Source organism: Macrobrachium nipponense, chromosome 34, assembly GCF_015104395.2.
Source record: "Macrobrachium nipponense isolate FS-2020 chromosome 34, ASM1510439v2, whole genome shotgun sequence".
Taxonomy (NCBI): Eukaryota; Metazoa; Arthropoda; class Malacostraca; order Decapoda; family Palaemonidae; genus Macrobrachium; species Macrobrachium nipponense.
Window position 1 is genome coordinate 25,283,117 of NC_061095.1, and position 24,525 is coordinate 25,307,641.

A 24,525-nucleotide genomic window follows, 5' to 3' on the forward strand; every position below is an offset into this window, starting at 1 on the left:
AGGGGCATGAAGGGACGCTGCAAAGATCCTTGAAGTAAGGCTTACAGTGCATCGCATGAGGTGCACTGATGGCACTACCCCCACGCTAGGAAGCACAATGTAGTTAACGAATCCTTTTCATCTTTTGTGGAAAGGCTTCGCCCACTGCCTCTCGTTAAAAAGTCGAGGAAGATAAAGATAAGACGGAAAAAAAAAAAGCTGCCGAGTGAGAAGTGGTTCTCGCAAACTTAGGTGAAAGTTTGACGGACAAGTTGTCAAATTTTTATCTCGGCTTCTGACACGATTTTACTTCGTGATTTCAAACTCGAGTTAAAAGAGGGTAAACTTAGTGTAGCGAAGCATTATTTTTTTATGCTGTAGGTGTTTAAGTGCTTTTGTTACCTTCCTTGGTTTTTATTTGTAAGTTTACTTACGGTTTATTGTACCTTGAAATTTAAGACGTACTCGTATAGAACTTGGATTACGATCACGGTATTTAAAACGTCTATTTGTTCTTTAACTATGACCACAATTATCACAAACCTTTACAGAATACCTGCCAACGTCACTATATCGTAATAAATTTAGGTCCCACACTCATTTTATTATTTATATTAAATTTTTTTAAGTAGCCTTTTCAAATGTTTTTCATATATTGCGTGTTTAAGTCATGACGCCTGTGAAATAAACTTAAATATAATATTTGTTTATTAACTATGACTACAATTATATAAACCTTTACAGAATAATTTCCAACGTCACTATATCGTAATAGATTTAGGTCCCACATTCGTTTTATAATTTAATATATATAATTTATTTGAAGTAGACTTTTTAAATGTTTTTCATATATTACGTGTTTAAGGCATAACACCTGTGAAGTATATCTAAATATATAAAATTACTTACACGTGTTAGTTAGTGCAATAATTAGCAATGATTTTTAAGGAACCTGATAACTTCGAATAAACAAAAATTTATGTGCGCCCACACCTTCAAGGGGCAAACTGTAACCAATTCGACCAGCTGATAAAACCCTCATTTCTCTGTTTCATAATTAAACTATATCGTGCATATTCTCTTCTTTACTCCCACCAAAAGCTTCCATTAACTGATAAACCCCTCATTTCCCATATTCAGAATGAAAACCATATCCTGCATATTTTCTCTTTTATTCCCACCAAAAAACTTCCATTTCCTGAAAGCTGTTTCGTGAGCTAAGGAAAATTAACTGTTTTCTTACTGAACGAACGGCTACCATTATCTGTACAATGAATCTGAAGGCACTTTGGCGTTTTCAAGGTTCGACGTTGTTTTAAGTCTATGTAAGAGAGAGAGAGAGAGAGAGAGAGAGAGAGAGAGAGAGAGAGAGAGAGAGAGAGAGAGAGAGAGAGAGAGAGAGCGTCAAACATCCATAATACTGCTTTATTAATCATTCCCAAAAGCTCGTTATCATAATTGCGCTACAATTTAGAATAAAAATGCAAAGCTGTTTATGAAGACTGACTCAGATACGTAATGAATAATTACACATGGAAATGCCTTTGAATTAGAATTCATTCGAATACAATTTAAAGTTTAACCTAATTAATCAATAGTTAAAAATCATAAATTCCCGGATGAATAACGTTTGCACTTTGTGTTTTAATTATGAATGTGTGCGCACATATGATAGGTATTACATACGTTTAGTTAAAATACAAACATCATACATAAACATATGTTGTGCATAAAATCATGCCGTTTCACACCTACCAAGGTTGCCAGTGATGAAAAACAACTGGTGCCGCCACATTCACATTTCAACACTAATCATGGATGAACCCTTGTGCAGATAACGTCCACATTATTAGCTACTTTCTCAGATACACTGAAAGTTCATTAACAGCACGTCTAGCGGCCCCCTACACACACACTGCCATTCAGTTTCGTTTTGCACACAATCCGGCACTCTTGGATATAAATGTCCCTACCCCACCCTGGCCGAATAACATTTGTACACCTTCTATACCACACTTTCTATATATTCCGATCGTTTTCCCTTTGAGGTTTCTCTGAAATATACACTTTCACCAGCGTAGTACTGGTCGCCATTCTTTCCACGTGACCAAACTATTGCGAAATATTCTGCTCCATCTCTTTACCCTGTCTGTTACCTCCAATATTTCTCCCGTTTCAATTCTTTTTACAAATCATGTACACAACTATAACATTTCATCCTCAAAGCTTCAACTTATGGTTATTAAAACTTTTTTTTACACCACATCATGTACACAATAATGACATTTCATCTTCAAGGTTTCAACTTTTAGTTATTAACAATCAGTATCCACAGTTCATTTCCGATGAGGAGTGATAACGATCCTTTCAACATAACAATTTTTGTTTCCACAGACATTGCAAGTCTCTTGCCAATTTTTTCCGCACACACTTACCTGCTTAGCTTTCCATGATTTCCCATCCTACTATCAACCGTTATTATATATCGATTGCCAAATAACCAAACCGCTTCCATTCCTTCACCATCATCATCAACAGCCATTGCTCGTTTCTCTTAAAACATTCAACCTCATGAAAGTGCTCTTGTTCACACTTTCATTCGAGTATCTCCTCTGGCGAGCACTAACTAGTTAGTAGTGCAGTTTCTATTCACTATTCCTAATCAGTAATATATCGTCTGCAAAAACCAACTCTCTCTCTCTCTCTCACTCTCTCCATAAATAGGTCAACACGAGATTCATAATTCTCATGCAACATGAGCCGCACCAGAAAAAAAAAACCTATTTTTCCCCATTTTCCAGTGTTATTCGTTTCTCCCAGTTCAACTGGCTGAGAAAATCCGGTTAATTCCCCAGGACAATTTACCTGTGAAGCTTGGTAGCTACACAGCGGGAAGGCACTGAATAACATGCTATTCGATTCACATTCACTTTCACAAAAGAATTGTTGAAAAATATTTCGATATGGGTTTCTTGTTCGTCTGAACTAAATTTACAAACAGCTTAACAATAAACCTAACATTATAGAGAGTTTAATATACAATTTTCAGTTTTTAAAAGTATGCGTGCCCGATTTCATTAAAGAAAATATTTCATATTCATATGCACTCTTATTTATATTTCTTTGTTTTCTACTACATATCCAAAAGCTAAAATCATGTCGATCATGCTGGAAAATGTTGAACGGTGCTCTATTCAAGAGAATTTAACCTTAAAGTGACTGAACGATCACAACAATGTCATGTAACTCTAGGAAAATCCGCCCCTTCAGTAAGAAACAGTAGGGATAGTCCTCGAATATAAATATTAATCTTGAGAATATTTTCGTATCCCTTCCCTCTACAAGACAGCGGTGTCTATTGAAGGACTTTTGTTTCTGATAACGATAAAACAGCTAACGCCCATCCAATCCTGACTCCATAAACCTAAAGGAACGAAACCAGATAACACAGGAAACTGAAAGGAAGGTATACGAATTCCCTTCCGTTTTCTATGAATGGCTTTTATAACTCTCCCCCACAAGCGAAATTCTTATTCACGAAATGGAGCGGAAGAGAGGGGTAACTGAGAAAAACGAGGGACCTGCGAGAAGCCGCCTTCAGAAGAAGTATTTTCCGAGGCCACAAAAGGCTGCTGCAGTCAATTCCGCTCTCGGCCGAAGCAATGGATAAAAAAAAAGTAAGAGAAGTTGAAATTTCAATGGACAGAGGAATCCCTAACCCTGAAAGGAATTATGACTGGGGTTCAGAACTCTCAAGTTATAACACAGTTCTTGGAAGTTGGCTCTTATTTATGTTTTGTAATAATTGATCTCTCCTTTCTATATTTCCCATTATATCACTGACTGTTACATAATTTCGGCTAGAGAATGACAACGGAAGCCATGTCTTGCAAGCCTTCATATATAAAGATACTTGACCTAATATTTTTGAAAACTATATTCGTTCACGTTTAATTCTAATTTCTCTCTATACAGTAAGTAAACTCAGCATTATTCCTAACCCAAAAAGAGAGTAATTTATGGGAAACAATCATATACCCTTCATACTGGTGTTCGGCCACGTGATACATGAAATAAAGATTCACTCTGCACACGACTGAAGTCATGATAATCGTTCAGTCAGGTTCCCGACGCTACAAATGTAGTGGTTCTCAACATTTTTTGGCCCATGTGCCCTTTCGCCATATGTCAGAATGTCATCCCGCCCCCAACCCACCCCTCTTCCCCAAAACTGTCTGCCTCTATAAGCACATTCCTAATAATATGCAGCAAAATATTAACACAAAACACACAAGCTATCGGAGAGAAAGTCCAGCGTGACCTCTCAGTAGTGCGTACCGATGCACACTGCGTTTTGTGGTCCTAGAGCTAGTTTGAGCCTGCCAATCTGTGGTCACAATTCTGCCCTCCCTCTCCCCCCTTTAAGAAGAAATAAAAAAATTTAAATTCCCCCCTGGTTGAGAACCACTACTTTATACAGAGAAATTTCTAAATTCGGCCAACAAATCTTTTCCTAAATTCTCGCAAAGGGATTTGCATAGTGCCCCAAACCTTCTCATTGCCGAGGCTTCTCTGGAGATTGATATTAAGGATTTCCTACTGGTTTCTGGGAAATGACTAAATAACGAAATGGAACGAAGATTAAAACGACGAAACAAAAAAAAGTTTACATTTTCCTAACACGGATATGTATCAACGTATAAATAAAAGAATAAATGTACGTATACAAATACGATTGTTCCCGTAATCTATCACAGAAATGGAGTAAATAAATGCATTTTTCATAATTTTAGTGCGTTTTGTTTACAATTGTGCCACGTACATGCGTACACTAGCTTGATTCGTGCGTACCTCAAGCGAGAGAGAGAGAGAGAGAGAGAGAGAGAGAGAGAGAGAGAATGAAGAAACCAGTGGCTTAGTTTAATCATAAACCTCAACACAGGATATCTCGCCAAAGCTCAGAACTAACTTCCATGACAATTAAGCCTTGTTGTACGGAATGAAGGTTTCTCTCTCACACACACTCTCTCTCACACACACACACACACACACGCACACAACTCGGATTCACTGGAAATGGTACATTTATTATTTTAAGCTCTGCTAATTGTAACTGATGCACGAAGGCAGTGACATGGAAAATATGCTATGACGACGTATTCGAGTCCGATAATTTGACAGATGTTGACCTTCACCAGTTTGCAATTGTATTTTGCTTAAGAATTGGCATTGTTCGTTGAGGAGCCCGAGGGTATAAGCTGTCAGAGAGACAAATTGCCTTTGACTCAGACCACGTATTACACTACTTCAAATTTTATACAAAATTAAAAAATGACAAATTATATATATCTATATATATATAATATATATATATATATATATATCTATATATATATATTAGGAAATATATAGTATATATATAAAATATTATATAATATATATTATTATATATATTAATATAAAAACTGGGTACATTTTCTCCGCTAAACGCTGCTTTACTCCTGTAAAATATTACCTGACGACGCGACGCAAGATAAAATACATGTATCATTCTTCTCTCGTGCGTGACGACAGTCATAAATTTAACCGAATTGAGATATACGTTATCATAATCATTATTATTTCAGCGTTAGGATTGTAACTTCTCCCTGTGTTTTACGACTGCAAATGGAACCAAATGGAAAGAGAAAGGCAAGAAATAGCATCCGGCCTGTTAAGGGAAAAGCATTAAATTTGTTGTAAAGCCTTGACCCTGATGCGTACATATTTCAGTCGTTAAAGGGGCGCTGATCTTGTACGGCGAAGACATTGAGCGATAAGACGTAAGGTTGAAACTTGTGCCGTAAGTTACATATATTCATAACATAGAAATAGGTTTTAAATGCAATAAGTTATTAATGTCCATAACAATAAATATAGCCTTTAAATTCTGTAGGGATTTTATCTTCAATCTTCACTCTTCTACTTTACTGAAGGAGCATAAAGTATACTTTAGACAATTCTTAACCGGGTGGACGTCCCCTTTTGTCGAACCTGATGCAATATAATTTCCACATCGTTCTCTGTTACAGAGAGAGAGAGAGAGAGAGAGAGAGAGAGAGAGAGAGAGAGAGAGAGAGAGAGAGAGAGAGAGAGAGAGAGAGAGAGAGAGAGAGTTAATTTGTTAGAACTAAGGAAACTGAAATGGAATTTTCATCTTGCAAAACTTTATGAGGCATGTTGTAATATTTAATAGTAATGACTCCACTTATAATTTAACTTTTTTTTGGTTTTTTTTTTCGGGGGGGGTGGGGGGGGGGTGACTAGGGGAGGCTATATATATTTTCACTATTTTTGGCCCAGGGTATAATTTAACTATTTTTGGCCCAGGGGAGATATAAATATTTAAGAGCATAAAACCTCTAGTAATATAAGTTAATAATGTCACTGAGGTTAAAGTTTTGACAGGCAATCCTATGAAGAGGTTTATGTTGAAATTAAGCCTCTGGTTTAATTTCCAGTTTTCCATGGATTCTTTCCATTCGTTTTAATCTTTTACTTTTTCTCCCTCCCTCTTCTGCCAAGTGTGACGTAAGCTACTGTATACAGCGTTACATACATGACTGTAGATTGGACATGCACAAGCATAAATATATCTCTTCGTCCATAACAACACACAAAAACAAAATGCTTCAAAAGGACATCAAAGAAATACAGCTGGTAAGATGACAATCTGTTAATGACCTTCTGATAACATATTTCCCATGATCTTCTGTTACTTCTTACAAATGAACGCATCTTCTTTGGAAGCTTGAATTTAATTAAAGTCAATGTCTTCTTTGGTGGGCCCGTTTCATATTACTATGAGTTCATTTCCTCTTGAATATAATAATAATAATAATAAAATAATAATTAAAATAATAATAATAATAAGAGGGGAAGACAACCCCCCACCCCGAAATTCCTGAAGCCGAACCAAGTAAGAGACTCTGGGAAAACATATGGAGCAATCCGGTATCACACAACAAACATGCAACATGGCTCCAGGAAGTCAAGGAAGAAGAAACAGGGAGAATAAAACAAGATTCACAGACATCACGACAGACACAGTCAGACACCAAACTAAAGAAAAGTCCAAACTGGAAAGCCCCAGGTCCCGATGAAGTCCATGGATACTGGCTCAAAAACTTCAAGGCCCTACACCCACGAATAGCAGAACAACTCCAGCATTGTATCTCAAATCACCAAGCACCCAAATGGATGACCACAGGAAGAACATCCTTAGTACAAAAAAGACAAGAGTAAGGGAAATATAGCCAGTAACTACAGGCCTATCACCTGCCTACCAATAATGGTGGAAGTTACTAACAGGTATCATCAGTGAAAGGCTATACAACTACCTAGAGGAGACAAACACCATCCCCCACCAACAGAAAGGCTGCAGAAGCAAGTGTAGGGGCACAAAAGACCAGCTCCTGATAGACAAAATGGTAATGAAGAACAGTAGGAGAAGGAAAAAACCAACCTAAGCATGGCATGGATAGACTATAAGAAAGCCTTCGACATGATACCACACACATGGCTAATAGAATGCCTGAAAAATATATGGGGCAGAGGAAAATACCATCAGCTTCCTCAAAAATACAATGCGCAACTGGAATACAATACTTACAAGCTCTGGAATAAGACTAGCAGAGGTTAATATCAGGAGAGGGATCTTCCAGGGCGACTCACTGTCCCCACTACTCTTCGTAGTAGCCATGATTCCCATGACAAAAGTACTACAGAAGATGGATTCCGGTACCAACTCAAGAAAAGAGGCAACAGAATCAACCATCTGATGTTCATGGACGACATCAAGCTGTATGGTAAGAGCATCAAGGAAATAGATACCCTAATCCAGACTGTAAGAATTGTATCTGGGGACATCAGGATGGAGTTTGGAATAGAAAAATGCGCCTTAGTCAACATACAAAAAAGGCGAAGTAACGAGAACTGAAGGGATAAAGCTACCAGATGGGAGCAACATCAAACACATAGATGAGACAGGATACAAATACCTGGGAATAATGGAAGGAGGAGATAGAAAAAACACCAAGAGATGAAGGACACGATCAGGAAAGAATATATGCAGAGACTCAAGGCGATACTCAAGTCAAAACTCAACGCCGGAAATATGATAAAGCCATAAACACATGGCAGTGCCAGTAATCAGATACAGCGCAGGAATAGTAGAATGGACGAAGGCAGAACTCCGCAGCATAGATCAGAAAACCAGGAAACATAATGACAATACACAAAGCACTACACCCAAGAGCAAATACGGACAGACTATACATAACACGAAAGGAAGGAGGGAGAGGACTACTAAGTATAGAGGACTGCGTTAACATCGAAAACAGAGCACTGGGGCAATATCTAAAAACCAGTGAAGACGAGTGGCTAAAGAGTGCATGGGAAGAAGGACTAATAAAAGTAGACGAAGACCCAGAAATATACAGAGACAGGAGAAAGACAGAAAGAACAGAGGACTGGCACAACAAACCAATGCACGGACAATACATGAGACAGACTAAAGAACTAGCCAGCGATGACAATTGGCAATGGCTACAGAGGGGAGAGCTAAAGAAGGAAACTGAAGGAATGATAACAGCGGCACAAGATCAGGCCCTAAGAACCAGATATGTTCAAAGTACGATAGACGGAAATAACATCTCTCCCATATGTAGGAAGTGCAATACGAAAAATGAAACCATAAACCACATAGCAAGTGAATGCCCGGCACTTGCACAGAACCAGTACAAAAAGAGGCATGATTCAGTGGCAAAAGCCCTCACTGGAGCCTGTGCAAGAAACATCAGCTACCTTGCAGTAATAAGTGGTACGAGCACCAACCTGAGGGAGTGATAGAAAACGATCAGGCAAAGATCCTCTGGGACTATGGTATCAGAACGGATAGGGTGATACATGCAAACAGACCAGACGTGACGTTGATTGACAAAGTCAAGAAGAAAGTATCACTCATTGATGTCGCAATACCATGGGGACACCAGAGTTGAAGAGAAAGAGAGGGAAAAAAAAATGGATAAGTATCAAGATCTGAAAATAGAAATAAGAAGGATATGGGATATGCCAGTGGAAATCGTACCCATAATCATAGGAACACTAGGCACGATCCCAAGATCCCTGAAAAGGAATCTAGAAAAACTAGAGGGCTGAAGTAGCTCCAGGACTCATGCAGCGAAACACCGAGAGTTTGTGATCCCTACCGAAACGGGCACACATAGTAAGAAGAGTGATGGACTCTAAGGAGGCAGGAGCCAACCCGGAACCCCACACTATAAATACCACCCAGTCGAATTGGAGGACTGTGATAGACGCAAAAAAAAAAAAAAAAAAAAAAATAATAATAATAATAATAATAATGTCTTATTGAAAGATATTGCTGCATCAGCTGCATTCAACTTGTAAATAGTCTTCTCTATTTTTCTAATAGTAGTTTCTCTCTGCTACTACAACTGGCGAGTATTGCGCCGATATTACTCATCAGGAGGAGTCAATTTCTTCGGGATATTGCTTAAAGTTTATTTGTTTGTCACAAAATGAACAAATAGATAAAATATTTTGATCTATTTGTTCATTTTGTGACAAATAAATAAACTTTAAGCAATATCCCTGAAAGAGGGTCTCCTTCCAAAAATAATAATAATAATAATAATAATAATAATAATAATAATAATAATAATAATAATAGATAATAAACCAGATATGTTCAAAGAACGATAGACGGAAATAAAACATCTCTCCCAATATATGTAGGAAGTGCAATACGAAAAAATGAAACCATAAACCACATAGCAAGCGAATGCCCGGCACTTGCACAGAACCAGTACAAAAAGAGGCATGATTCAGTGGCAAAAGCCCTCCACTGGAGCCTGTGCAAGAAACATCAGCTACCTTGCAGTAATAAGTGGTACGAGCACCAACCTGAAGGAGTGATAGAAAACGATCAGGCAAAGATCCTCTGGGACTATGGTATCAGAACGGATAGGGTGATACGTGCCAACAGACCAGACGTGACGTTGATTGACAAAGTCAAGAAGAAAGTATCACTCATGATGTCGCAATACCATGGGACACCAGAGTTTGAAGAGAAAGAGAGGGAAAAAATGGATAAGTATCAAGATCTGAAAATAGAAATAAGAAGGATATGGGATATGCCAGTGGAAATCGTACCCATAATCATAGGAGCACTAGGCAACGATCCCAAGATCGCTGAAAAGGAATCTAGAAAAACTAGAGGCTGAAGTAGCTCCGGGCCTCATGCAGAAGAGTGTGATCCTAGAAAGGCACACATAGTAAGAAAAGTGATGGACTCCTAAGGATGGCAGGATGCAACCCGGAACCCCACACTATAAATACCACCCAGTCGAATTGGAGGACTGTGATAGAGCAAAAAAAAAAAAAAAAAAAAAAAAAAAAAAAAAAAAAAAATAATAATAATAATAATAATAATAATAATAATAATAATAATAATAATAATAATAATAATGGCAGAAAAAAGGCAAGAAGCAAAAAAAACAAGGGAGGAACTGAACGAGAAATACAAAGTACCAGAGAGGGGACTAAACAAACAACACAATAGAAGATGTAAAACAGAGGCTTAAGGCCAAAGCACATAAGATCCAACGGTACATGAACAGGAATAAGGGATACCAACAGAACAAACTATTCGGAACCAACCAGAAAAGACTATACAGCCATCTAAGAGGGGAAGACAACCACCAAGAAATTCCTGAAGCCGAACCAAGTACGAGACTCTGGGAAAACATCTGGAGCAATCCGGTATCACACAACAAACATGCAACATGGCTCCAGGAAGTCAAGGCTGAAGAAACAGGGAGATAAAAACAAAGATTCTCTGACATCACGACAGACACAGTCAGACACCAACTAAAGAAAATGCCCAACTGAAAAGCCCCAGGTCCCGATGAAGTCCATGGATACTGGCTCAAAAACATCAAGGCCCTACACCCACGAATAGCAGAACAACTCCAGCATTGTATCACAAATCACCATGCGCCCAAATGGATGACCACAGGAAGAACATCCTTAGTCAAGAAAGACAAGAGTAAGGGAAATATAGCCAGTAACTACAGGCCTATCACCTGCCTACCAATAATGTGGAAGTTACTAACAGGTATCATCAGCGAAAGGCTATAAAACTACCTAGAGGATACAAACACCATCCCCCACCAACAGAAAGGCTGCAGAAGGACGTGTAGGGGCACAAAAGACCAGCTCCTGATAGACAAAATGGTAATGAAGAACAGTAAGAGAAGGAAAACCAACCTAAGCATGGCATGGGTAGACTATAAGAAAGCCTTCGACATGGTACCACACACATGGCTAATAGAATGCCTAAAAATATATGGGGCAGAGGAAAACACCATCAGCTTCCTCAAAAATACTATGCGCAACTGTTAGTGGGGACAGTGAGTCGCCCTGGAAGATCCCTCTCCTGATATTAGCATAGGTTAATATCAGGAGAGGGATCTTCCAGGGCGACTCACTGTCCCCACTACTCTTCGTAGTAGCCATGATTCCATGACAAAAGTACTGCAGAAGATGGATGCTGGTACCAACTCAAGGAAAAGAGGCAGCAGAATTAACCATCTGATGTTCATGGACGACATCAAGCTGTATGGTAAGAGCATCAAGGAAATAGATACTCTAATCCAGACTGTAAGGATTGTATCTGGGGACATCAGGATGGAGTTTGAAATAGAAAAATGTGCATTAGTCAACATACAAGAGGGCAAAGTAACAAGGACTGACGGGATAAAGCTACCAGATGGAAACAACATCAAACACATAGATGAGTCGGGATACAAATACCTGGGAATAATGGAAGGAGAGGATATAAAACACCAAGAGATGAAGGACACGATCAGGAAAGAATATATGCAGAGACTCAAGGCGATACTCAAGTCAAAACTCAACGCCGGAAAATATGATAAAAGCCATAACACATGGGCAGTGCCAGTAATCAGATACAGCGCAGGAATAGTGGAATGGACGAAGGCAGAACTTCGCAGCATAGACGAGAAAACGAGGAAACATATGACAATACACAAAGCACTACACCCAAGAGCAAATACGGACAGACTATGCATAACACGAAAGGAAGGAGGGAGGGGACTACTAAGCATAGAGGACTGGTCAACATCGAGAACAGAGCACTGGGGCAATATATGAAGACCAGTGAAGACGAGTGGCTCAAGAGTGCATGGGAAGAAGGACTGATAAAAGTAGACGAAGACCCAGAAATATAAGAGAAAGGAGAAAGACAAGCAGAACAGGGGAATGGCATAACAAACCAATGCACGGACAATACATGAGACAGACTAAAGAACTAGCCAGCGATGACACGTGGCAATGGCTACTGAGGGGAGAGCTCAAGAAGGAAACTGAAGGAATGATAACAGCGGCACAAGATCAGGCCCTAAGAACCAGATATGTCCAAAGAACGATAGATGGAAATAACATCTCTCCCATATGTAGGAAGTGCAATACGAAAATTGAAACCATAAACCACATAGCAAGCGAATGTCCGGCCCTTGCACAGAACCAGTACAAAAAGAGGCATGATTCAGTAGCAAAAGCCCTCCACTGGAGCCTGTGCAAGAAACACCAGCTACCTTGTAGTAATAAGTGGTACGAACACCAACCTGAAGGAGTGATAGAAAACGATCAGGCAAAGATCCTCTGGGACTATGGTATCAGAACAGATAGGGTGATACGTGCAAATAGACCAGACGTGACGTTGATTGACAAAATCAAGAAGAAAGTATCACTAATTGATGTCGCAATACCAAGGGACACCAGAGTTGAAGAGAAAGAGAGGGAAAAAATGGATAAGTATCAAGACCTGAAAATAGAAATAAGAAGGATATGGGATATGCCAGTGGAAATTGTACCCATAATCATAGGAACACTAGGCACGATCCCAAGATCCCTGAAAAGGAATCTAAAAAAACTAGGAGGCTGAAGTAGCGCCAGGACTCATGCGTAGAAGAGTTGATCCTAGAAACGGCGCACATAGTAAGAAAAGTGATGGACTCCTACGGAGGCAGGATGCAACCCGGAACCCCACACTATAAATACCACCCAGTCGAATTAGAGGACTGTGATAGAGCAAAAAAAAAAAAAGAAAAGAAAAAAAAATAATAATAATATTGTTTCTGGTCGCCATCTTGAACGTTGCTGTTCATAAATGAAACGTACTTGCTTTCCCTGAAGGATAGCTCTTACAATGTGTCAGTAGTTATATAAAGGAGTTTTTTTTAAGTCGTCGCCATCTTGGGTACTATAATAAAACCTAATACTTTGGGTAGTACACTAAAACCTAAGACTTCTTTCGTCTTTCATTGGTATATAGTCACTTAACAAAGCAAACTTTTTATATATTAAGAACAGTCACTCTCTTACGTCAGCTATTGCTTTTTTGAGAAGTAATGTTCTAGAATAAAGGACTTTTTTTTTTTCCTTTTCCCCCTTAACCAATTATCTGTTACGTCAGTAGGCGACATCTTTCATGATGCTGTTCATTAAAGGAATATTTTTCATTCTGGATCGTGTACGTTTTGTTTCAACTTCCCTTCCAACCGACGACATCTCAGGAAACACTTAACGAAAAGTTTATGTATTTTTTCCTTGAAACCTAGCCAGAGAGAGAGAGAGAGAGAGAGAGAGAGAGAGAGAGCGCCATCATTTAGAAGGCCATAAAATGGAACAGCTTTTTCCTCCGGAACGTCGCACATATATCCTTAAAACAGAGAAAACGCTATTCACAATGTACAGCAAGGGGATTTTCAGCGCCAGACAACTTCATCAACTCACAGCTGTGATAACTTCGGGTTAGAGACACGATATCTATATTACTGATGACTATGTTTGGTAGATGTTTCAAGCATTTTAAGAATAGATTACCTATTTCGAAACCTCCGCATGGTAATCCAATATGACATTCGATATTTTTATTTCAGAATCCGTAAAGAAACTCGAAATAACAACGGATTTTCTTTTACCTAAGGAACTTGATGCAATGACAGAATAGAATTCTCTGCTTTAACAAAAACGTATGAAGCAATAACGTGATCAATTTGTAAAATGTCAATTTGAGAAAGAAATAAGTCTGAACTATATATATATATAATATTATATATATATATATATATATATATATATATATATAATCTATATTTGAACAGCTATTAATAGACGAAGCTAATCAGGGGTAAGGGTGTTTTCTTATTTTTCCTTTCACACCTCGGCTGTCCAGCTGGCCTTTGCGAGCAAATAACGACTTGTTGATATGTCAGTCCACCAGAAATGTCATGATGTATATTGAGAGAAACTATGTCAGCAAAAAAAGAAAGAAAAAAAAAAAGTTACTCTCATCAGCAAAACACCCACTTAGAAACGTTGTCATTCTTATCCAAAGAAAACTACGAATTTCTTTCTGCGCATTATAAGGAAAATAGAAACGCAAGACATGCCTTGAATTTTCTACGAACACCTGCCACTGTTTTTGGAATAAGAAGCAAAAATGAACCCAAAAGGTATGACCTTCCCACAGCGAACTGGGTCATCTTTAAAAACCACGAGATAGGAAGGAATGCCATGCCCTTTAAGGCAAAGTAACTCATATTACCAATAGCTACCTCGTTTTGTTCTGAATTAAAAACAACATAATCTTCACCAAGGGACAAGCACTGTCGCCGTATGACAAGGTCGCTCGCACGTCTTAGGCAACTATACTTTGTGTCTTCGTTTTCTTCTCCTCTTGACAAAACCTTATTGAGTATTCATGCAAAGATAGACGGACTAACAACAATTTGATAACGTAATCTTGTTTCTTCTTCTCTTGACAAAACCTTATTGAGTATTCATGCAAAGGTCGACGAACTAACAATTTATTAGCATAATCCAGCCCAAGTCTGTAATAAGTAGGCAGACTGAACCATCATCTTTCCCCAAAACTCGACAAGCCCCAGGAAAGGGCAACCGTCTTCCGTGCAGCGCGGGATGTAGTACGTATCAGCGCCACTCGTAAGCAGACTGGCCAGAGGTGTGAAACGAAAAGAACCTCTTAATGCCTGCTCATAAACTGGCAGGGAAAACAGCTAAGTAGCCATTTCGATGCAAGGATTTTCCAAGCGAACGTCAAATGTTTCTGACTTGACCACGGCGAGAGAGAGAGAGAGCGAGAGAGAGGGTGAACAGCGGCACTTCCCCAGCAATGCATATACAGGAGGGAAGAGGAAAGGAAATTGAGAGAGAAGGTAAAGAAATGCGGAAAGAAGCAGAAGGAGAAACCGAAAAGAAATTGAGACGGGTGACAGCAGCGGAGGCGTTCTGGCTCTGAACATTAAAGATGAGTTATGCTATCCCATACCCGCTGCTCGACGCGCAACCAAGGACCATTTTCGAGCGGTTTCCAGGGCGCTCATGACCCTTGCGTTCGCTCAAGTCAGTCATGAAAAAAGCCCTCGGCAATCGACGCCTTTCTGATATAACATTTGCGATTTCACTCGGGCGCAGTTCTGCTTTCAACCGCAGTGGTTTCACGAGAGAGATCTTCAGACAAAAAGAGAGATTTCGTAGTCACAATTTTGAAAATATTTCCGTGCGTGAAATGTAATTAAATCTAATTTTGGACTTGTTCCAGCACATACACGTACACGCTTCTTTTTTTCTGGGGCGGAATGTAATTTACAAACATTTTTTCTCCCGGATACTTTTTGACGGATATTTTTAGCTAGGTTGGAGGGCCGCCTTCAAGCTCGAGCTCATACATCAACACTTCTTTATTTATAACTTATTTATTAGGTCTCGGCTTGATTTTACCCATATAAGTAATAGAAGTAGTTTTAGTGGCAATCCTTAAAACCGACGCACCAAGAAACGCTGTTTCTACATCCAAATGATATTCTGAATTCAAGTTACGGTTTTGTCGTCCAGGAAACAGCTTTAAAATTTCAAAGCAAGGAGAGTTAGACTTAGTTTTCAATCGGCTATAAACAGGGAAAAAATATCCTTAAATGTTGAATTATATTGAAATTTAACTATGAATACCCGGATCTGTTACCTATCGAGTAAACCGCAGAATATACATATAATCTCACAGAAAAAGCAACATATATAGTATAAGTCATGGAATTTTTCGCTGAAAAACTAAAAAAAAAAAGAAAAAAAAAGGGGGGACTTGAATTACCCTGACAAAACGTGACCCAATTTTCGTTTGAGTGGAAAAAAGGAGGCAAAAACGTGATTTCATTTTCTCTTGGATGGGCACCTTCAAGAACTCCCCTACTTCCCCCCCATCCCCCCAAAATTGTAACTTCGAAAACTAACACTAAGTTTCTGCTAGATAAACGATCATCAAAGAAACGCAGTTCCTGTTGGATAAATGACTAAAAAGGAAAACTATCTATTGCTGGATAAAAAAAATTCAAAAGAGATTATTTCCTCTTTAATACACGACCCAAAACAAATTTTGTACTTTCGGATTAGTGACTGGGAAACCAACCGAATTCCTAGTTGATAACCGGCAGGAAAACACTATCCAAGATATGAGTATCAAAATGTAAATAATTTATTAAAAGTACAAGAGATCTGCTTTAGGGTAATCATGTACTACATCTTGGCTTGAAATTGTTGAGGTTTTTATTGCACAACATCCTCAGGGAGATATTTCACACAATTCAACGGTGCGAGGAATCTTTTTTTTTTTCTTTTCCTACTATCTTCAGATCTACCATAATAAAACCATACGAATTCTAGGCCAGGGCTTGTAATCATTTCTCAGGGGAACTTCTTTCGGGTCCCTAAAATAATTGGAAATGCCACTCAAGCTCTCCATGGAATCTATATTGAGCGCGATAGGTCCCAAACATAGTATGAAGCTCAGAGAGCAATTGAGGGTCCTGTGTTCAAGTTCCGTCTTATTCCAGGCTCGGTTATGACGTGGGCCCAAAGTTGGGGAATGAACGCCACACGAAAGTCAGTCCCTTTCCTCTAACCCCCCCCCCCCCCCCACCGCCCCCACACACACCCGAGAAGTCTATTGTCTATGCCATTCCCCAAGGGAATGAGACCACTGCCCTAACGCTTAAAGTGGGTGTCTGCTGAAAGAGAGAGAGAGAGAGAGAGAGAGAGAGAGAGCTTTTGGCTGCAAGTTCGTTTACCATTCTTGTGGTTTTCCTTATTAGTCTATCTCGATTGTCTTTTATAGGTGCCTTACTGCAATAAATTTTCGTCAACTTGTGTTTACTAACATACTTCTGTCTTGTGCATATTGAAATTAAAATTTCAGACAGTTTAAATTTGGAAAAGAATCAGACAAGACTTTAGTGAAGGACAACTCTTCTATTTCACATTCTTGTTAATTATATACCTTCGGTAAGCTATTCAGATCTATTTAACGTTTAAAATAGCATATACAATGTGAAGCTTATTTTCTCGTTGCAAATTTTCATGTTACAACCGAGTGAAAACTGTGTGGCAGCAAAATAGGATTATACTTTCAAACTGAACGCATTTCATGAATTGCAACTTTAAATAAATTTTATAAATAGACAAGCTTCATATCCCCATATTTTTATGTCTGTAAATGTTAGCTTTATATACCATTTCATTTTGTCTATATACTTGGAATAATAGGATTAATCATTTACGCCCACACAGACATAATTCTCTCTCTCTCTCTCTCTCTCTCTCTCTCTCTCTCTCTCAGATAGAAATGTGACCTTTACGAGTTTTTATGAGTTGCGTTATTTTCTCTCAACATTTATCACGGGGAACAATATGGTCGCTAAAAATTAAACATTTCAATTATCAAGTCACAACAAACGCATTCGTATCTCTGTTATCAATTTAATTATAATAACCTATGAGAGTACATTTAACGGGTGATAATTCAAGGATAATGGAAGAAGCGATAGTAGAACAATTTCGAATAAGCGAAGTGTCATATCTCTGCCAAATGTCTAAAGAAAGCTAAACTATGAACTGTAAGAAGGGGTTCTTGAATCCACACTTCTCGATGGCAGAAGTGTGGATGTTAATAGCAATGAAAGGGAAGAGTTGGATGCAGCCGAGCTGAACATTTTGCATACTTAATGCGTAGTCAGAATGGTTCATCATCATCATCATCGAGGTTGATATGAATGGACCCTGATCATCATTATCGCTTCTAACGCCGCGTGACAGAAAGTCTATATAATTCCGTCTCTGTCTTTAATGTCGTTTTATCCAGCCTCCCCTTCTCATAATTTTTATCCAAGCAAGTAGATTGGAAAATGGACTCAATATTTCGTACGAAACTGCTTAAAGGGAATCTAATATTTTTCTTCAAGAGTCATTAAGTGTATCTGCCTCTAAAGCACGGGAACTAATAACTTTAACCAGTAATTTTATTGTTTTGCAAATAAGTGACCATGGGGTGAATGTCGTCTCTTCCCAGAAATGACTAATTCTCACATGTGCAATTCATAAATTAAAATAAAGCTATTACACATTTCAGAACTTGAAATGATTCATTCCATCTCTCCTTTCGACTCTGATTATGCTTCTTAAAGTATCAAATCCCTTCAGAGATGGGCAGTAGAACCCTAACTGCTCAAAACCAAGTTCTCAGCAATTTGCAGACCAAAACCGAAATAATAAAATGCTTTAAAAAGAACGAACCTCTTGCTAATAGGAAATGTGCAAAAACGCACAAAAAGTGCGTCAATAAATACATAAAAATTTATTATTTAAAAAAAAAACTCACGAGACCTTTTCATATAAAATTCCTCTCGCACAGCGAATGGGTCATTTCCTACTTTATAACTTCTTGTCGGTGCAAATCTGCTTTCAGTTTTCCTTTAAGACTCTACTCCTTGCCAACGACCTCCAACGCGTGAAGACGAGTTCGAAAGCGCCTCCTTGAAACAGACACTCGAGGAGGAAGAGGAGGAGGGGGAGCATTCATACTTTAAGGACCAGCTTGAATAGCGCTTGACAAGCATCCGGATTTCGAGGCAGTGATGATCCTCCAGCACTTTCGAGTTGTAGGCCGAGCTGATCGTTGTAACGCCAAAGACGCTTCTCAGAGGCGAATTGCTTGTGTCTGTGGCATCTTGAACTTTATAGAGTGGGAAAAATGCGCCGGAGTTTCTTCGGAGCAATTGAGTTTTCTGTACAGCGTATAATGCTGTATGAAACTATCAAAGTGCTGCAGTATGAAATTCTCAAACACGAACAGCCGGAACAGGTAGCCCTCAGTTGCTCCCCAGATGCGGTCAAGTGAAGATGCCTACGCGGCTGGCACACCTAGCGATGCGAGACGTACAACAGTGGCTGACTTTAGCCTTAAATAAAAAAAAAAAAAACTACGGAGGCTAGAAAGCTGTAATTTAGTATGTTTGATGATTTGAGGGTTGATGATCACCATACCCATTTGCAACCCTCTGGCCTCCGTAGTTATTAAGATATGGGGGCGGACGGACAGGCAAAAAGCAATCTCAATAGGTTTCTTTGGCAGAAAACTAAAACTGAAAAGCCATAAAAAGAAGGAAAAAATATGTTGCTTCAAGAATTTGTACAGTAAATTGCAAATTCAGCAGCAGAAGAATTTTACAAGCAACAGAATAACTTTTCGCTGGTGAACTTCCATTACAACAAAATAATTTGACAGCTGGCGGAAATTTTAGAAGTCAGATTTCATTAAAAGTATTTAGTGTACATTCATATTAAAAGATCTGGGAAAAAAAGACTATTTGAACTAACATTAAACAGCACTGGCGAATTTTGTAATAAAAGAATCATTAGCAAAAATGGGAAAATGTGGTGAAAAGTGGCCTTCCTGTCAGGCTCACTGATAGTATTTGATACGGGGAAAAGTTCCACTCTAAATGATAAATGGATATAAAAGTGGACTTGATCATCAGTATTAGAATAGGAGACTTCAATGGTGCATCCACGTCAAAAGTACTGGATGAATTTCTCTCATTTTATTTTTTATTAAGAGTACTACATAGATTTCTGAATACAACCTACTTCTTGCCTAAACTCATAATGCTTAAGTCTTCGCAAGCTGTGAATCATCTAGTTATGCCAGTCAAAATCCTTGCATATACCTCTGTTCCTTACATAAAGTAAATGTTTTTCACACCAATTCCTTTGGCATCTCCTATTCATCAGTTGTTTGCCATCCAATCGCACTTTCACTACCATGTAATCCCAATGATATATTCATAGCGTCTCCATTTCTTCTTTACAAGCTCAACGTAACTTCCGCAAGCATTCTTAAATCTACTTTAGCCCCTTCCAGCCTTACTTAATCAGATTTACTTCGTTTCCATCCTCCACACTCAACAAAATCATCCAGATATTCACTCTACCAAGACAGCAATACCTTCAACCCCATCTCTCATCCAACCTTTCTCTATCCCAAGATCCACTTGCTCAATAACCACTCACTGCTTTTATTTCCCTCCAGTACACCTTCTCCCTGAAATAATAAATGCTTAGCTTCACCAACCCATTTTGTTATTTGCCTTTCTTCCGCACTACCTTACATCCTCTTTGATATCTGTAATATACGGTCTTCGCCCCTGTCATGCAATGTACATAGACACTTTTCTTGTGTTAAATTCAGAAACACCATACCTATAGGCCAGAAATATATAATCACTTATTTAGCTACTCGTGCTACTCTCTGAAGTAACGCATTTACGGGTCAGTCATATAATCGTTTAGTGTGTGTGTGTGTGTGTAAAACACACACGGTGCACGGTGACCTTCACAATAATACACACGCCAGTCAAATTATACAGACAAATGAACAGACGAAACGAACAGTCATCTGGAGATCCCATTCCTTGGAAAATACGGTTCATTTCTGATGCATAATAGGAATATTTCCGTAAAGAATTGGAATTCTTTGGATATGTCCTTTCGTAAAATCAATACCCTTGTGCCTCCCCTGTCACTTACCCCCTAACCTTACCCCTTCTCTCTCTCTCTCTCTCTCTCTCTCTCTCTCTCTCTCTCTCTCTCTCTCTCTCTCTCTCTCTCTCTCTCTCTCCAAACTGAAGATGAGAGAAGTCTTTCATTCCTCTGATGAAATAACTTGTCTATAATTCTGAGCCTCTCTCCATCATTATCTTCACCGCTTATCCCTAACGACCTCTGAAGACTTCGAAGATGATGATAGGTAATCCGTTACCAGCATTCCAAGACATTCGTCATTTCGGAAGACTAAGTGTTTCTGCTGACCCAAGATCAAAGCTTCTTAATATGTATATCAAATTGGAATTTCAGCCAACGTGAGCACGTTCGTAACCCTTTTGAATAATCAAGACGATCGCTGAAGTTTGTCTCTTGTTTAAAAGAAAATCTCCAGTTTGCCATAAGTGGCCCAACAAAATACTGTGGTAAATTACAATAAACTAAAATTAAGATCTATACACAAGAATAGAAAACCTGTCGATATTAATGTTCGCCGTTTGTGATATATTAAAATCTTTAAAAAAAATCATAACCTGGAATCAATTAAATTAGCAAAAACTAGATCTAAACACGTGTGAAATTACAATTAACAAAAATAAAGAGTGAATAAATTAAGATATCTAAAAAAAAAAACTGCGATATATTGACAATTAACAAAAATTAAGATCTAAAAAATTTGTCATATATTACAAATAACAATTTTAAATGTGATAAATTGCTATTAAAAACTATCTAAAAAAAATCTGTGCTATGATAAATTGCAATTAAAAACTATCTACAAAATCTGATATGAAAAATTGCAATTAAAAATTGCAATTAAAAACTGTCTAAAAAATTCTGATATGAAAAATTGCAATTAAAAACTGTAAAAAAAATCTATGAAAAATTGCAATTAAAACATCTAAAAAAAAATCTGTGATATGATAGATTGAAATTAAAAACTATCTAAAAAAAACTCTGTGATAAATTAAGATAAAAAAGTAGTAAATTGAAAAATTGTAAATTTAAAAACTAAGATTCAAAAATAATAACTCGATACTACCATAATATTCGTTTTCTGTTCTCTCTTCCAGACTGAGGCGGCAGCCCGGCTGACGGAGCTGGAACGACTCCTGGACGAGCACGACCAAATCATCCGGGAGCTCAAGCGGTCGGAGAGCGACGGCGCCGGCATCAACTACGCCGGGGTGGCATCTGCCCCGACGCCCGCGACGCCCCTAGACATCCTGCCCATCACCGTCACCCCTCCGACGACCTCCCGCACGGCACCCACATCCCCCTCGACATCCCAGCCCAGGAATTCACAGTAGCGAAGCTACGATTTAACACACTTTAGAGAAAAATAAAATAAAAGAATAAAGGTTTTATTGTATAAAATGAGGTTCTTCTTATTATTTTCTATATATGTTTTTAGATTTTTTCCCTTCTTTGTAGAAGAGTGATTCTCCGAATAGCAAGGACTTGTGTATATTTGCACGACGTTTGTTTGTGTGTATCGTTTATCTTTCGAGAATTCTTGCCGATTCTCTCTTCGTTCGTCTGTGTCTTGTCTCCCGCTAAGTTTCTAAAACGTTGTTCTTCGACCTTGAAAGGAATGGTGCGAATGATCTGGTTGTCTGAGATATCAGTTACGATGCAACATATATGGCCAAATTATATTCCTCGGTCCTCAAGAAGATTTTTTTCATCCTACATACGAAATAGATGTGCTTACGATTTCCTTGAGTTGCGATACTTCGAATAAATCCCATTTATCTCTGTACTCTTCACTATCAGGTTTATTTAATTACAACAATAATTTTGTGATACTGTAAATCAATCTTGCCAATTTGTGACCTATTTCTAAAGCTAACTTTTTTTATCCCATGATGAAACATGTAAATTATAATTTCCATAGAAGTACTATTTGAACTTTTGAGCTCACGTTAACGATGTTGATTTCAAAACCTTGCAAAAATAAGTGGTTACTAGCGAAGAGACTTATCAACATTGCATTTAATTAATAGCGAATAGCTTATTAAGAGCAAGCTGCTACTCGTGTCAAAAGGGAGAGAATAGTTCTACAACTGCCACTGGCATTGGAAGACTAAGAAGACATCTGAGTGTCATGATATAACAAAGAAGTATTGGACTGAACTGAACCTACTTAAAAAAAAAAATAAACTAACTTCAAAAATATAACTACGTAACTAACACGTATTCACAATAACAGCAGCATCTATCTGACATTTATTGTCTTTCAAGATGTCATGAGTTTTATATCATTATCAATTCATGAGCTATTTTTTGCTGAGTAGGAGTAGCTAACATCAGACACTTCAGTACAAGGACTTTGGAGCGGGAATGAATTCCAACAGACAAGAGCTAAATTCTCATATTCATGAAAAGCCATGACTTTCTCAAGTTGTTATAGACACATTTATAGCACCTACGCACATCACGTAAATCTAGCACATTTATCGGCTCACAGGCACAAATATATATATATATATACTAGTATTGCCATAGATACTGCTTTGCACAAACACTTGCAATATGATAAAAGCACCATCTGATTAGCTCTACACACGCACAACACCGAGGGCACAATCACACGTAGCTGAAGTAGAGAGCACAAGCACATACAAAGCACAGTTTCAATCACTCCGAGCACCGTTAGAAAGGGCACAACATCACGCACTCCACAAGCACTTCTGCACCGTCACAATAGTGAAGCACATATTGATACATCACAACTTAGCTCTAATGCAATGCACACTTCACTCGAATTAATACTATCATCTCTAGCACAGCATCACTATAGAAGTACTACAAAACTTTTCACATTCGATTCAGCACCTTCAGAAATAGCGGCATTTTCACTTCCCTCCTGTTTGCCATAACATCTCACTACTTCCTCTTGATAGATTGCATTTCTCTCTTTAACTTGAGCTATCTTTAACGTGTGAGCAACATTAAGTATAGAGGCTTTAAAATGGTTTGTTTTAGTTTACGTCAGATCGCTAAAATATGTGGAAAATTTTACATTGTCATTTTCTCACTTCTAATTGACCAATTACGACGTATTTGTGTTTTGCCATGTCATTATTCCAATGCACTGAAGTTATAACCATATTAGTCAAATTTTGGGAGGGAATCCTGTTATTAATTCAATATACTATAATTTCAATCTAATTACACAGAATTTACTGGTACATAAACATCATAATTGTGTTGTTTTCAAAATACTATATGCCATGGCCTATTCATTGCGATCTTCTTTTGTCTGATATTTTGAGTTGTATAATATTCCAACTAGTGTCAATTTTCCTCTGAAAACTTCCTCTAAGGCTCTACTACAAAATACAAACTATGAAATATCATCCTCAGTACATCACGCTCTAACCAACACAAATCTGTTTCCACACACTTACACAATACACCTTTATAAAGGTTCACCCTTTCCTTTCAACAATACAGTGGCAAACTCAGCAATACGCAGATACTGAACACTTGTTGGCTTTTACC

General features: G+C 38.2%; 1 protein-coding gene and 1 long non-coding RNA gene across 4 annotated transcripts in view; one reads left to right on the top strand and one right to left on the bottom strand.

Moving 5' to 3' along the window:
* The window catches only part of LOC135207981 (uncharacterized), a 309,193-nt gene extending 285,684 nt beyond the window's left edge, over positions 1–23,509 (top strand). For both annotated transcript variants that reach the window (XM_064240056.1, XM_064240057.1), the window contains one exon: positions 22,092–23,509. In XM_064240056.1, coding sequence (XP_064096126.1) covers positions 22,092–22,328 — 237 coding nt within the window. In that variant the 3' untranslated portion in view covers positions 22,329–23,509. The remainder of the gene's footprint in view (positions 1–22,091) is intronic.
* The window catches only part of LOC135207984 (uncharacterized), a 399,748-nt gene that overhangs the window by 242,823 nt on the left and 132,400 nt on the right, over positions 1–24,525 (bottom strand). The gene's annotated exons all lie outside the window — the stretch shown is intronic.